Source organism: Nannospalax galili, unplaced genomic scaffold (assembly GCF_000622305.1).
Source record: "Nannospalax galili isolate Female #2095 unplaced genomic scaffold, S.galili_v1.0 scaffold768, whole genome shotgun sequence".
Taxonomy (NCBI): Eukaryota; Metazoa; Chordata; class Mammalia; order Rodentia; family Spalacidae; genus Nannospalax; species Nannospalax galili.
In genome coordinates this window covers 7,578,483-7,595,500 of record NW_008360317.1, presented here as the reverse complement: position 1 = coordinate 7,595,500, position 17,018 = coordinate 7,578,483, and the positions used below count along the sequence as shown (strand labels likewise).

At 36.6% G+C, this 17,018-nt stretch overlaps 1 protein-coding gene across 9 annotated transcripts in view; it reads left to right on the top strand.

Moving 5' to 3' along the window:
- The window catches only part of Pan3 (poly(A) specific ribonuclease subunit PAN3), a 165,666-nt gene that overhangs the window by 88,163 nt on the left and 60,485 nt on the right, over nucleotides 1-17,018 (top strand). Inside the window, exon 6 of one of the 9 annotated variants that reach the window (XM_029559618.1) lies at nucleotides 13,711-13,828. The exons of the other annotated variants lie outside the window; for them this stretch is intronic. Coding sequence (XP_029415478.1) covers nucleotides 13,765-13,828 — 64 coding nt within the window. The 5' untranslated portion in view covers nucleotides 13,711-13,764. The remainder of the gene's footprint in view (nucleotides 1-13,710; nucleotides 13,829-17,018) is intronic. 9 annotated transcript variants of the gene reach the window in all.

The following is a 17,018-nucleotide window of genomic DNA, read 5'->3' as shown; positions in this document are numbered from 1 at the left end:
TATACATACATGTAATAATTAATATATAATTCTATAAAATGTGTGTACTATATATATATATATACACACACACATATATATACATATATATATAGTGTGTGTGCTGTAGGTACTCAGTGAGAGAGAATGTGGTGAGTAAATTCACTGTGCTGTGATCACTTGTATAGTTGGGAGCAATCCTCCAATTCTATAGGAATAGTCTTGATGGTTGCAGCCCTTCTAGTTATTCAGTTGTTGTTTGAATCTTAATTTGACTCTTTTTTTTTAACTCCTTTTGTCTTTTTGATGTATAGTTAGCTTAGAGTATGCTGAGTGTTACTGAATTACAGATTTAGAACTTTCTTGTCCTTAGTGTACATATACATGCAGTGAAAAATTCTATCTAAACCACAGGTGTGAACTGAAGGTCAGTGGTGAAAATTTAATTCTGGACTGTTTAGTCACAAATCTCTCATAGATTGATATGTCTGAAATAAGATTTTTTTTTTCCTCGCAGTTTCATAAATACTTTCCCACATTTAGATTGATTATATACAGAGTTAGGAGTGGTGTTTCTGTAGCTAGTAGCAGTCATTTTGATCAGTGGAATGTCAATGATGCTTTTAGTCACTAACTGTTCTCTGTAGGCCATTCTTGAAGTAGTACAAATTAAATTGCAGAAACAGATGGCTCACAAGATTCAGATGGCTGAATCTATCTAAAGTACATTTCTTGGTTATGTAACAGTTGAGGGCAGGTGTTCAGATTGGCTAGGACCCAGGGCAAGTGACTCCTAAGCCTCTCCAGTTAACAGGAAGGGGGAACATGGAAGAGCAGGAGTGGGAAGACTGAAAATTTCTTCTGTATCATTTCTTCATTTTCTGGACCTGCATTATTTTAAGTAGATAGGCTACATTTCTGTCCTTAGATGCAAAATTTTAACAGTTGATCAACTTTGAGGCATTATTTACATATTTTGTGTCTATTTTTATTTTTAAGCCTGCTCTCATGTCCTTTAACTATTTATAAAATAATACCAAAGCAACTGTAGCAAGTGATTTAGCTACCTTTAAGTGAAAATGAGTCTTACCAACATGCTTAAAAATTTTTTTATATCAGAGGCGTTTGGTTTCAATTGTCAAACTTTATATTTTCGCCAATTTTTACAAATACTGCCAAAATTTATAGTACATGTATTCTTTTCTTGCAAATAAAATACTATCTTTTTTTTTTTTTTGTCTTTTTGAGACAGGGTCTCCCTGTAGCCCCACCTGGCCTGGAACTCACTTTGTAGACCAGACTGGCCTTGAAGTCACAGAGATCCGCCTGCCTCTGCCTCCCAAGTGCTGGGATTAAAGGCATGCGCCACCACACCTGGCCAAAATAAAATCTTTTTGATGACTCGTGCTCAGCCCACAGTATGTCAGTATTCGTATTGAACCAGAATATGATTTAATTCTTTTTAGATACCAGAGTTTGTAGGTTTTTTAGTGTTATGCAGCTACTAAAATTCTTTCATTGACTTTCTACCTCATTGCCGTAGTTTGCTTCTCTGTCGCTATGATAAAACACTCTGACCAAAACCAACTTGATTGGGGAGGAAAGAAGTTATTTCACCTAACAGTTCCATCATGGACAGAAGCCGGGGTAGGAATTCAGGCAGGAACCTGGAGGCAGCAACTGAAGCACAGACCATGGGCAATGCTGTTAACTGGCTTGCCCCTCTGGTCTGTGCTCAGCCTGCTTTCTTATACAACCCAGGATCGCCTAGGGGCTCTTCCACACCACTCAGTAGTAAAGAAAATACTTCATGGACATGCCCACATGCCAGACAGAGGAAATTCCCAATTGAGGTTCCCTCTTTCCAGGTGTGGCAAGTTGACAAGTGAAGCTACCCAGTACACCCTGTATTTAGATTATACCTCTTAAAAGTTATCTATGCATTTTTCTTGCCTCTAAATATAAACAGCTATTCTTAGGAAAACTAATTTGAAACCATTTGTAAGTTAGTGCTGTGTGTTTAATTGATGACTCTTGTATGCTTAGTATGGTTGCCTTGAAGGCAGTAATTCCAAGATCTGAAAGAGTGTTTATGTGAGGGGAACCACCCCTGCTGCTGTTGCTTGTCTAAAATATCATTTTGAGAACAACTTCAACCAGCTTGCTCTCCTCTTTCCTCTGAGAATTCTTCTTCCTTAATCTCTGAAGGCCAAGAACATAAATACCATTTTAATACCTGTTTTTCCTGTAAAATAAGAAAAGCATTTTGGATCAAGGACTTGAGCTGTTGCATGTGAGTAAGATACATGGGCTTTAATTTATCTTTTTTTTTTTGGTCTTTTTGAGACAGGGTCTCCCTGTAGCCCCAGCTGACCTGGAACTCACAGAGATCCATCTACCTCTGCTTCCCAAGTGCTAGGATTAAAGGCATGTGCCACCATACCCAGCCCTTAATTTATCCTTTGACAGAGAGTTTTACTCCATTTCTGGTTTATGCCTATGTTCTGAACGAAGAAGTTATTGATGAATTAATTGTTGCAGGGCTTACTGAAGCTCAGCAAAAGCCACAGATACAAACTGAATAAAACTGGGTAACAGGGTTTCCAGCTTCAGTTATATCAGTAGGGCAAAAGTAATATAGATTACTTAATTGTAGTATGTCTTTGAACTATGGCTGTTTACATTTTAAGCCTTGCAACTAATAATCAAATACTTTGTTGTTGATGTTATATTTTAATGTGTATCATTTAAAATGATTCCAAAAACAATCAAAAAAGAAAAAACAAACTCTACGAAAAGACTGGTCAATTTGTTTTAAATGCTGGAAGAGTGTTTTTTGGTTCAATCTCCTGTTTTCGTGAAGGCAAACTTAAAAATGGGTTGGCACAGCTCAGTGAGTATAAGCATTTGTTATGCAAGCATAAGGACCAGAGTTTGAGACCCTAGTACCCAGTTTGCTGGCCAGCTAGCCTAGCCAAATCAGTGAGCTTCAGGCCCAGTGAAAGACACTTTCTCAGGGGAATAAGGTGGAGAACAATAGAGGAACACCAAATGTTCTCCTCTGGTCTCCACATATGTGTGCATGAGCATATATAACCTATGCCTGTGCATGCATATAATACACAAAAGTGAAAAGGTGGTACAAGCTTTTATACAGTAAAAAAGTAATAGAAAATTCAAATTTTATTGTTAAATTAATATGAATCCTCATTACTCTCTGAATAGTTAGAATCTTCACAATCTCCTTTGTCTTTGAGCCTGTTTATAAGCAAAACACCCTACTTTATCACTATAATAATGATTACCATTTAGTCTTCCTTGAGAAGGGAAAGAATGATCTTTTGACATAAAAAGTTAAATTAGTGGCCAACACCTCTCATGTACTGATTTTTAACCATTGGAAAAAAAATTTTTTTTCTTGTCTTTTTGAGACAGGGTCTCTCTGTAGCCACAACTGGCTTGGAACTCACTATGTAGACCTGGGTGGTATTGATCTCACAGAGAAGTCTGCCTGCCTCTGCCTCCTGAGTACTGGGATTAAAGATGTGTGCCACCATGCCTGTCAAATTTTTTTTTAATTGGCCAACAAATTATGGATTATATTGATCACTTCCCCCTCTTGGTCTCTCTTTGTCCCCACATCATCCCCCTCTACTTTCAAATTTAAGTTCTGCCTGTGAGAGAAAGCATGAGGTATTTGTCTTCCTGTGTCTGGTTTGCTTAGCTTTGTGTGTGTGTGTGTGTGTGTGTGTGTGTGTGTCACCTTGTGCAGAAACATACTAATCGCCTCTTTACTGTTCTAGTTTTAGTTTATGTTATGCTGAAATGAGCACCTCATTTTGCTTTAATAATCTAAATGCTGTGATTTGAAGGATTGCTGCCATTGAAGATACTGCAGAAGATCCTATCATCTGAGGTCTTGGACAGGTTTGAAAACAGGCAGGCCACTTGTCTGTTTTTTCTTATGTTAGAGGGAGTAAAGTTCACTGCTGTTTAGGTCTATAAAAATCCCTAAGTTATAATTAAAGGCCTGGATGTTTTCTTTTAAAGAGTGGCTGACTTTATTCTTAGGAATTTGATTACTGCATTTTACAAATGGTCAACATTCTAATGATGAGTTAAATTAACTAATGATAACTCATTTGGACACTGTTGTTTATAGAGGCAGGGCTGAAGTTAGGCCAAAGAAAAGATCACTGTATGGAGACATAGAAAAGAAAATAACATGTGGTTGAAGAACTTTAGCATATTATAATATGAATGGTCAATATTTGTCTGAGGTTGGTCAAAGTGGTTAAATAAATTCTGAGAGGAAGCTGTAGGGTTTTAATCATTTTATTAATGCTTACAGTGTTTCTAATATATGCGTATCTTCTACCATATATACAAATTAAACCAAAACCAAGTATGACTATATAAACCAGTTAAATTTTTTTTTTAATTTAATGTATATAAGTGTTTTGCCTGCATGTATCTAAGTACACCATGGGCGTTTAGTGCTTGTGGAGACCAGAAGAGGGTGTTGGATTGCCTAGAGTTGGAGTTATGGACAATTGTTAACTGCCATGTGGGTGCTAGGAACTGAGCCAGTGATCTAAATTACTGAGCCATCTCTCTAGCCCCTAAACCAGTTTTTAAAAATCCATAGGTGTTGAAGGACAAACCAGACAATAGGTTAAACTTCATTTGTTTTGGCTGGATTCACATGGCTTCTATGGAAGTTTCTTATCTTTTAAGGAAGCTAATAGCTTTGTGGGATTGTGTTAAAACATGTCACTTTTTGCATGCTATGATGAAGAGAAAGAACACTTTTACTTTCAATCAGTTCACGGTGTTATAATTGAAATGGCATATGGTCAGCGTTTTACACTTTTATATTTACCCCCAAATAAAAACATCCTCTTTTTCCTCCCCTCCCCTCCTCCCTCTCCTCTCTTCTCCCCTTCTCCACTTTCCCTCCTTTCTTTTTTCTTTCTTCTCTTTCCCTCCCTCCTTCACCCTTGCCTGCTTCTGAAACAAATCTTCCTACATAGCTCAGGCTGGCCTCAAACTCAAAGTAGTCCTTCTACCTTGGTCTTCCAAGTGCTGGGATTGTAGACATGTGCCACCATATTCAGCATTTATTTATGGTCATCTTCATGATCTCATACTTCTTAGTTCTTGGTTCATTGATTAATTAAAAGGTGTTCATTTGGGTATTACAAAATAAGTGTTACCAGATATCACAAAGAACAGAAAGTCTTGGATCCAGTGTTACCCTCTAGTGAATCTAGATTTTGGATGCTTTAAGAGTTGAAAGTTGTGGGGCTGGAGAGATGGCTCAGAGGTTAAGAGCACTGACTGGTCTTGCAGAGGGTCCGGGTTCGATTCCCAGCACCCATGTGGCATCTACAAACCGTCCTTAACTCCAGTTCCAGGGGAATTCAAAGCTGTCTTCTGACCTCCGCGGCAGTGCACGACATAGGTGCACTCACATACATGCCGGCAATACACTCATACACATAAAATAAAAATAATAAAATATTTTCTTAAAAAAAAGAGTAGAAAGTTGTTTTATCACATTTTGTAAAAAGTTGTTTCTGGGGACAGGAGAGATGACTCAGTGGTTAAGTGCACTGTCTACTCTTCCAGAGGACCTGGCTTGATTCCTAACACCCACATGGCAGTTAACAGCCATTTGTAACTCTAGTCCCAGGGGATCTGACATCCTTTTCTAGCCTCTATGGGCTTTGCAGGGCATGGGTACACTTATATACATGCAGTCAAAACACTCATACATATAAAATTTAAAAGAAAAAACCAAAACAACAACTTGCTTCTGGGTTGGCAAGATGGCTTAGTGTGGGTTAAGATATTTAAGATATTGCTGAGTTCATTCTGCAGAACTCAACATGGTTGACGGAGAGAACTGATTCCCTGTGCCCCTCTCCCCCAGCCTGTGTGCATAGCCACACACACACACACACACACACACACACACACTTTGTATGCCTTTTCCTAAAGAATGATAAATCTTAATTTTAAGTAAAATACTGTTTAAGGGTAGAATTTTGTGTTCTTGCTTGCTACATATAATTCTATATTTCTTGTGTCCTATTTTTAAAATTCTGTTTTACTAGTTCATACACCATCCTCTACCATTTGTTTCTTCCCACTACCCAAGGGTTGACTAGGACTCTGCACATGGGAGGCAAATGCTCTAATGCTGAGCTGTGTCCTCAACCTTACACACTGTTATTTAGAAATCGATTGTGCACTGGGTGTGATAGTGCATGCCTGTAAGCTGAGCACTTGGGAGCCTAAAGCAACAAGACTACCAGTTCAAGACCAGCCCTATAGCAAAACCAGGACTGCAAATGAAAGTTATGCATTTTGATCTCTTCTTTTGAGGACGTGTGTGATTTTTCTCAAGTATATTGTTTCCTAAAACACTTCGCATTCTTGGGGTTGTGAGGCTTTTTTTCTCATAAAGGAAAAATATTCTATGGTTGGAGCATTTTTTTGTTTTGAACATAAATATTTTTTGAGGAAAATGTAGAGCTACCTCAGGATAAGATCAGAATAATGGTGAAATAGAATTTCACAGTTTTCTGGGTAGACATAAGGCTGTTTGTCTTTTTGAAATCTATCCAGTATCTTTGATATGAGAGCTCCAAGTTTTCCATCTTTATTTCTATGAAAAAAATATGAATGCAGTGTAAAAACTCGGTGTTGAGGCTAGAGAAATGGCTCAGTGGGTGCAGTGCTCACTGTATAATATGAAGACCTGAATTTGGATCCCCAGCACCCATTAAAAAGTTGGGCATGGTGGCATGTACCAGTGTTTGGAGGCAGAGACAGGAGCGTCCCAAGGGGCCAGTTTGCCTAGCTGGTGGGTAAGCTCCAGGTTCAGTGAGAGACCCTTTCTCAGAAAATAAGGTGAAGACCAACTGAAGAAGATACCAGATTCTTGCTTCCAGTCTCTGTAAGTCTATACATGGGTACACACACATGCTTTTATGGCATTAAATGAAGTATCTTATTTAAATAAATATTAATACAATCCTCAAATTCTTAAATGTTGAAAAGATGAAGGAACTAAAGTTTTGATGAGGGATTTTTTTTTTGCATTTCATATATAACTCTTAAAATAATTTTGTATAGCCCTATATTAATAAGGGATAATATAATACTGGGAGGAGGATTGTCTGACAGAGCTTTTAAGCAGACTTGGTCTTGTTGTAAAATAATGCCATATACTGAAATGAGTGGGGAGCATGCCCCCTTCAAAAAAGGACAATTTGTTTCTCCACTATAATAATTTGTTAGTATTCAGTATGACAGAATTCTGCTGCTTTGAGCCATTACTACTAGAAAAGCCTAATTAAAATTTTATTAAAATTATTTGACTCTGTGTTAACCATTGAGCAATTTGCCAGGGCTGCACACTAACATTTCCTTAGGTACTTTTAAAAATGTACATTCTTTTGGGGCATGGTGGCACTTGACTGTAATCCTCCCATGTGGGAAGAGGTTTGTGAGTTCTAGCCCAGCTGGGACTGTATAGTGAAACACTTGTTTCTGAAAACAGACAAATCCAGTACATTCTTCACTGGATCCACTCTAATCTTCTCAATCCAATTTCTCTCCTGCATCCTTCCTATCTCTTTTCCTCCTTTTCTGTAGGTATGTATTTTAGAAAGCCTTTCAGGCCAGTCCAGTGGGAAATCTTTAGTCTTGATACATTGAGGGAAGTAGGACTTCTTTCCCTTGCCTCTTTGTACTTTCTGTTCTTTATGTTATATTGAAAAGAAAATGCCAATATGTTGTCTCTAATATGTTCTTGTTACAAGTTTTTGATGTGATCGTTATGAAGCTCGCACTAAATTGAATGTATAATTTCTGTATGTTATAAAAATTATACATAGCAAAGATCCTATACTGGTTAATTTTGTAGCCTCTGTTCGTCTTTAGCTAAACAATATGAAATTTTCTACCTACTGTAGAAGAATATGTTCTAACGTCTCTTGGTACCTCAGTTCATTTTATCAATTCTTACTCTACATTTCATTTGTTGAATTACAGCTTTTTCTTTTTAAATTTTTTTTATTTATTTTTATTTTATCAGTGTGTTTTGCCTTGCGTGTGTTTAAGGTCAGAAGAGGGCATTGGGGACCCTGGAACTGGCATGTGGGTACTGGGAATTGAACCCCAGTTCTCTACAAGATCAACCAGTGCTCTTAACTGCTGAGTCATCTCTTCAGCCCCAAATTACAGCTTTTCTTGCCTAAGATTTTAAATAGTTGATAGCACTCTGGTGCATGCTTGGGAAGAAACTTAACTTTTTCTTTTCTTTCCTTGACTTTTCATAACTTGTCTGTAGTAATCTTGTGAATGCAGCATTCATAGTTTATTGCCAAACTGTTTTACTTCTGTGCATTTTTATTGCACCATTGTAGAGCAAGCTATCACATCACGCCTCTCCTTGTGTACTGACTGTTTAAGTAAGTAGTCTAATTGGTCTGCCTTTAAACAGTTGCCTTTCCATAGAGAAAATGATAGCTCATGACTTTCTAATTGTCGTTAGAATAAAATCCTAGCCCATTGCACTAGCTTACATAATCTGTGTACTGCAGATCTCTTTCATCTCACCTTATCATTCTTCCTCTTGTGCATTCACTAATGGTTACTTGTTTTTCCTGTGGTGTGACTGGCTCCTCTTCTTTTAGGTCTTAGTTAAAATGTCATATTTTTAAAAATATGTCCTATTCTGTAGTTGGTTATCTGTAATAATCCTCATCTTAAAATATTAAATAATAAATTACAGAAACAGTTGATACTTTTCTGAATGGTGAGGTGCAATGTCACTCTATCTTGCTGTGTACCATCAGGATATTAGTCAACTCTTTGTCCAGCACATCAACTCTGTATATACTACCTGTGCATTTGTCACTTTAGTGCTAATTTTTTATCATTAAATATTAAAATGTGTTCATGTGACCCCTAATATACTTAATGACCCCAAAACATAAGGATAATGATGCTAGCAGTTCACTATGCCAAAGAGAAACTGTAAAGGTTTTAAATGAAAAGGACTTCTCATTTCATAAGAAAATTATGAGGTTGATAAGATCTGTGTATGATAGGATGAATGTATCTTCTATTTATGAAGTTGTGAAGAAAGAAGAAATTCATGATAGATTTGCTGTTTGACCTAAATTGCATAAGTTACAGCCACAGTTCATGATATGTGCTTAGTTAAGGTAGCAAAGATACTAAATTAAAAACTTAGTGATGTCTCAGGTTCCAGTCCACTAGGAATTCCCAGAAAGTAACCACTTTTTTTCTGAATAAGTTTAGTCTCTTCAAGTCTACCTCATATGGGACTTCTTATACTCCAGAGTATGTATCCTGTTCTTTAAGAATGTGTATTTGGGGGCTGGAGAGATTGCTCAGCAGTTAAGAGTGCTGGCTGCTTTTGGAGAGGACCCTGGCTAGGTTCCTAGCACCCATATGGTGACTAACAACCTACCTTAACTCCAGTTCCAGGTGATCTAACACCCTCTCTGACCTCTGTAGGCACTGCATACATGTGTACTTACTTACAGGCAGGCAAACCACTCATGAGTAAAATAAAAAGAAAACATTTTTAAAAGAATATGTATTTGGACATGTTTACCCTTTCCCTCAATTCTGTACTTTGCTTAGGCCTTAATCTGTATAAAGAATTCTTTTTTTAAAAAAATATTTTATTTTATGTGTGTGCACCCATCTCATGCAATGCCTGCAGAGAACAGAAGAGGCCATTGGATCCCCTGGACCTGGAGTTACAGACAGTTGTTAGCTGTCATGTGGGTGCTGGGATTTGAACCCGGGTCTTCTGCAAGAACAGTGTTCTTAACCGCTGAGCCATCTCTCCAGCCCAGAAGAAAGGCTTCCCTGACTGGGAATCGAAACCAGGCCGTGGTGGTGATAGTGCCAAATCCTAACCACTAGACCAGCAGGGAGTGGCAAAGAATTCTTTAGGGATGGTGAGATGGTTCAGGTTGTAACTTATGGTCAAGCGTGGTGACCTGAGGTTGACTCCTAGGACCCACTTGAGGAAGGCTAGAGTTGACTCCTGCAAGTTGTTCAGACAGACAGACAGACAGACACACACACACACACACGAGCACACATGATAAATAAGTGTTTAAAAATCTTGGAAAAAGTTTTTGGGGCTGGAGCAATGGCTCAGTGGTTAAGAGTAACCACTGTGCTTGCAAACAATCAGGTTCAATTCCCAGCACCCACATAGTGGCTAACAACTGTCTGTAACTCCAGTTTCAGGAGAATCTAATGTCCTCTTAAGTCTGTGGGTGCACTTACCTACATGCAGACAATATACTCATACACATAAAATAAAAATAATAAAATACTTTTAAAATGTTGGGAAGAAATTCTTGTTTATTGAGATTTTGCCTGCTCTTCATTGATCAGTGTTAAATCTTTTTTTCTCAATACCTTTTGTTTCTCTAGTCCTTATTATTTTTTATTTCTATGCTTTTGTGGTGTTTTGAGTCTTCATAAGACTCATATGTTTTATACATACTTACTTCATCCACTAAAGTTAAATGCTTTTAGAGAAACATTATGGTAATTTTCTCTATTATTGTGATTACATATGGAGATCTTTAGTAAATATTAAACTTTGTTCAGTGCCTCATGTTACTCAGTTGTTCTAGGGAGCTTTCATGTGTAGATACAAACCATAGTTACCGATTATGCCTTGTAAATACTCGCCTCCCTTAAGACCTATCAACTCTGAGTCTGAAATCTCAGATTGAGAATGTTCACCTTTATCTGTGTTTCTAAAATGCACATGAGTCCTTTCACATACCCTTTTCATTCTAGAGGAGAAAAGTTCAAGATGTCAGAAAATTTGAAGAAAGGTGAATTTTATCTTATTTGAATAAGGATTTATAGGGAGTAAAGTTTCATGGAAAAGAAAATAAGATGAATTTTAGAGGATGGATAAGATTTGTTTAGATAGTCTGAAAACACAATTGAGAATTTATGAAGTTTACAGCGTCCCCCCCCCCCGCCCGCATTTAATCAGTTTATAGCACAGTAAGTTTTCTTACCTAGCCAGTGAATGTTTAAGAAAAATCAGTCTGAGTTGCAAGAAGACTCAATAGATGTGAAAAAAAAAAATCCTAGTTATGCTTAAAACAGGGTTCTCTGCTTAGAATAATCATTAACCCTTAAGTGTTGATTGAGAAATTCTAGATCTCCCTAGGAGGACCCCTCCAGGTAGAGCAGTCATTTGCAGATTGGTACAAAGTTATATTTTGGTATTGATGCATATTAGTTAAATTCTAGCCAGAGCTCAGAAAGTGATGTTAACAAAAAAGCCCACGGGCTTTTCTTTTACCTTTTCAAATTAGTTTTTTGAAAGAAGTTGTGTGATAAGGAAAGGATCGATCTCTGCAATTTCTAAGCAGTAGTATTTTGTTTTAAAATTAGAATTGCTAGGCAAGTGAAAGGTTAGAATGGGCTGAAACAGGGAAGCAAGGAAAATAAAATTTGAAATGACATGGAGACAGAGTGTTCATATTTAAGTACCTGACACTCCTATTTTATAATCTTTAGTAATTTTGCCTTTAATTCTATAAATTTTGATACATTGTATTTGAACTGTGTATCTGAACAAAGAAGTACTGAAACATGGTGAGTTAGCAGGGAATAGCAACAAAACTTTATGACTTAATTACTACTGCCACTTGGGAACCTGTGAATCAGGATTACCAAAATTGATTAGAACTTAGAATAATGGTTTTCAGTTGTTTTGTGTGTGTGTGTGTGTGTGTGTGTGTGTGTGTGTGTGTGTTTTAAAGCAGCAAAACTCTCATGAAGTCTATATGTAGTCTCAGAGTCTGAAATTATTGAATACAAATTTGGCATTTAAAGGATCCACTTTACTCCATTTACTCATAACGTTACTCAATGAGAAGAACTAGGCTAAGTGGTATTTTGTAGACTGTAATAGCTTGAAATCTATTGTCTTAATCCTCAGTCTCCTTTTTTTTTTTTTTTGTATTATCATGCAGTGATAGGGAAATTCTAACTCTCAAGGATAAGTTTTACACTCATTTATTTTGCACACTTGTGCATTTAAAGGTTACCTTGCAAGTATATAATGAACATGTAAAGTACAGGGTTAACAGCAAGGCTTTCATTTGAGGTGTGCACAAAAATATTTTAACTCAGCAGAATTAAATATGTTGGTGGTGTTATGTTGAAAATCAAATGCATACTAACTGTGGCCTGCACTTATGTTTTGCTAATGTAATAAATACTGGAAAATAGATGAAAAATTCAAATCAAGCAGTAGTAGAGAGCCCTGAAGCACTTAAGGAAGCCTGTGTCTATGTTTAATACAGTTTGAAAACCATTGGCAAAGACAGCTTATTTCTCAGTAGGAGGGAATTACCAGTGTATATGTTAGGGAAACAAGGGAGGTTTTCAGTGTTTCCCAGTAGAGAGTACTCATTTCAACCACAGAGTACAGGAAATGATACAAGTGTCTATCTCATTATTTTCTTGAGGATGGTATATAACAGATAGCATTCATTGCCTTCAGTGGGTCTCAGATGATTAGAAACACCCCCTCCCTCCATGTATATATCCCATCAGTTGGGAAAATGATGACTCAACAAAAAATTTAAAAAGGAAGGAAAAGAAATTGCTAAAACACCAGGTGCCTATGTTCAAATGCATACAGTTTTCAAGTATGTCTACTTTATTTTCAGATTTATTGCTACAAATCTGAGCTCTGAGGCACTGAGATTATTGACATCCAGAATTTTCCATCTTACACGTGGAAATAAGGACATTTTTAAAAATGAGAGTAGGTTTTCACACTTCGTTACTTATTAGCACTTACAATTTTTTTTAAAAAATTAAAAGTTGAATTGTTAAATTATGATTCTTTCTGTTCACTATATTGAACAAAATGACATTTCAGTGTTTTGGAATTAACTTGAGCCATTTTGTTTCCTTAATTTTTTTTGTTTTTGTATTTTCATGCCTCCTATGTTTATTTATAATAGCACGGGATTTCATCAAACAACACTAAATCATGAAAGGAAAAGCCCTACCTTGTTTTGTTGTGTATCTTGAAGCTTAAAGGCTTTATATATATGTAGAGAGAGAGAGCCCTTTTCATTTTTATTTTACACATACCAAGGAAGGTGAGAATTTGAAGAATGTTAACTCTTTTTGTACATTTTAAGTCAGAACATTATTAAATGAGAACCTTGCAACTGAAGGAACACTTCACTAGTGTGTTGTGCATTAAACAATGCAACTCTACCTTCTCTGTGGATACAGTTAATGCCTCCTGCCATAATACCTTAAAGCAATTTTTCTAAGATAAATGAATCCCAAATAAAATAGGATTTGGCTTTGGCCTTTGGAATATTTGCCATTTATATTCCCTAGATTTTTTTTTTCTCTGCCAGAAACCATGTGCGCTATGATAGCTTTTCTTACAAACTTTGTTGGCTGTTTAACATTCTTGCTGTAACTGAGTGAAAGCTTTAAGCGAGCATATAGATGCCTTCAATTATTGGCTACTTCTCTAGTTGAAAAGAAGTTGATCTTTTTTTTTTTTTTTTTTTTTTGGACCCAATAAGTATATCCTTTCCACATGGGTGATGAAAGAGCTTATGAGCAGTAGCTGTTCTGATTTTTGTTGGTTGTTTTCCCTAGGGAACAAGCTACCCTCTGAGTCAGCACTGGACTTGAAGATAAATCCTACAATTCATGAAACTGACTGATTCGACTAAAGGATGGATAGTTTGGGCAGCGTTGGACAGCTCTATGAGGGGTCTGTTTGTTTAACTGAAGGGATTGTTGAGTTCAGCAACTTTTAATTCCCCTGATGATACAGGGTTGCTGTTGTGAAAACAGGGTTTGTGAAGGAATCAATTCTGACAGTTAATCAATATTCTTATTGACTCTGTTTTCATTTTGTTACCAAGTATCATGGAACAATTCTATAAAGTGAAGAAATTGGGATTGTACATCCTGAGAGGTCAGCATAGGGTTTTGGTGGCTAACTTAAGAATCCAAATTACCCTTTTTTCACACAGGGTTACAAGCTTTTGTATTAAATAAACCTTTTGGTACTTGGGTTATTCAATCTTTGCAGAAGTAGTATGCATTTGTGGCTTGAAACTCTTAGGATTAAATGGGATATGGTTTGATTAGTAAATATTTTATCTGATTGGTGAGTAAATATTCTGGACTATGGCCAAATATTTCAGTGTGCTTTTTGATAATGGTCAAATATTAATGAGGTAATAATTTTTGCCTTGAAATTTATAGTTATGTCAGTCTTTAAGGAAATAAGATTACTTACTATTAATTAAATGTATTTTTAATTTGAGTGGAGGATTTAAAGTGCAACAGAAAAATTAAACCTTAATTTTTAAGGTCTCAAATTATATAGAGATACTTTTGGATTGTCATTTTGAAGATTTAAAAATAGGCCATAGTTAAGAGTAATTTTATTTTAGTTATTTGAAAGATAATGTGATTTAAAAGCTAGAAAAATTTTTACTTGGCCAATAGATAAAAATGAATAGTTTCTTTTAAATATCTTTTATTATTAGGCTGGAGTTCTCATTATTCACCCAATATAGCAGTTTGAAAAATTGAACAGAAGGCAAGTGATTTCTATGCAGTTCACTTTTGGGTTTGTTAGTTCCATGATTATTATAACCAGGAACATAGCATTCTTTATACTTAAAGCCAGTTTTAAGAATTACCTGCAAAACTGAATTTGATAGAATAAAGAAATTATTAGGAGAAATAAAAGTATTATCTTAGCTTTTTCTTACTAATTTAAATGATACTTTTTGGTGGTAGCGTAATGTACTTTATTTTGTACAGTCTTCCCTGTAGTTAGATCCACTATTAAAACACATGTATGGTGTTTGACCTAATCCTTTTATTTATGGCCCCTAAAAAAAATTATTTTTCTCACCCCTTTTGGTGACTTTAAGAAGAATGGCAAAGCTGGGCGTGGTGGTGTGCACCTTTAATTCCAGCACTCAGGAGGCAGAGGCAGGCAGATCTCTGTGAGTTCAAGTCCAGCCTGGTCTATGTAGTGAGTTCCAGGCCAGCTAGGGCTATAGGGAGACAGTGTCTCAAAAAGACAAAAAAAAAGAGGAAGAAGAATAGCAAAATGTTCATAATTTAAAATTTAGTAAAACAGGCTGGAGAGGTGGCTCAGCGGTTAAGAGCACTGATTGTTCTTGCAGAGGACCCAAGTTCAATTCTCAGCACCCACTTGGCAGCTAACAGCCATCTGTAACTCTAGTTCCTGGGGGATCCGACACCCTCTTCTGACCTCCGCTGGCATTGCAGGACATGGGTACATCGACACCTACATGTAGGCCTCATACACATAAAATAAAAATAATAAAATATTTTTTAAAGTTCAGTAAAACATCACTTTTAAAAATACTTTTTAAAATACTTTTAAAAACACTTTTTAAAAATACTCTTTTAAAAATATCTGTGGGGCTGGAGAGATGGCTCAGCAGTTAAGAGCACTGACTACTCTTGCAGAGGACCCAGGTTCAATTCCCAGCACCCACATGGTGGCTATGTACCATCCTTAACTCCAGTTCCAGGGGAATCCGAAGTCCCCTTCTGACCTCCACGGCATTGCACGACACAGGTGCGCTCACATACATGCAGGCAATATACTCATACACATAAAATAAAAATAATAAATAAAAAACAATTTTTAAATGCTATTTGTGGCAAGATCTTAAAAATTATTCCATTAGTTTTATGGACACAAAAGTGACCAAAACCATAATCAAGATTCATCATATTCTTGTTTCTTTGATTGATTGATTGACTGACTGACTTGAGGCACAGTTTCTGTGTAGCCCTGACTGGCCTGAACTCACTATGTAGACGAGGTTGGCTTTGATTTCACAGATTCACCTGCCTGTGCTACCCAAGTGCTGGAATCAAAGGTTTATGCCATCATGCCTGATTATATTTATTTTTTCAAATAAAATGTAGCTCATCAATTTAATGATAGCCTTTGAGGGGAGGGTGGTTAATTCATGTAATGTAGTGTGAAAATGATCCAAACATTTACCCACATTGCTCAGATTCTTCAGGAACTTTCTTTTAAGTTCTCAGATCCTCTGAATCATTCTTGTCTGTAGCACTTACACGAAGCTTCATAGTAACATGTTTCTTTTCCTACTACCCAAACTTTCAGCACCAACAGTACCATTATCAGGCTTAACTGTTGAGTACATGGCACTGTAACAGGCCAATGTTTTAAATTGACCATATTAGTCTCTTATAACTTTGATATTTTAGGATATGTTCTGAAATATAACAACGTTTTTGTAGGGCCTGGTATGGTGGTTCACACATTTAATCCTCACAGGCCATCGTGGTCTTCATAGGGAGTTTCAGGTCAGCCAGGGCTACATGTGAGTGAGATGGCTATCTCAAAAGACACACAAAAACAAAAAACAGCAAAGTAGTGCTTTCACATTTAATGATGCTTCTCCTTTGTACTGTGACTTTTCCTTTTAGGTCTATTGTTTTATAAAATCATTAAAGATTTAAATTTAGGTTAAATTCAATAGAGTTAATTTGCTGCCCGAGTTAGTACCCGAGTGGCCTTCTCATTTCTGTCACTATTGACTGAAGAAACCTGAACTATGCACAGCTCCAGCTGAGAAGTGTGTAAAAAGCTTCACTTACTTCGAACTTCAAAACTGGAAATTTTATTTATTTATTTTTTTTAATTTTTTTATTTACTTTTTTTGGTATTTTTGAAACAGGGTCTCCCTATAGCCCCAGCTGGACTCACAGAGATCTTTCTGCCTCTGCCTCCTGTGTGCTGGGACTAAAGGAGTGCACCACCACGCCCGGCTAACCTTCTTTTGAGTTGTTGTCCTGGGTAGCCCAAGGGACTCCCAGACAGTAACCCAGCATAGAACTGGGAAAATGAACAGCAGACCCCAATCTTATCT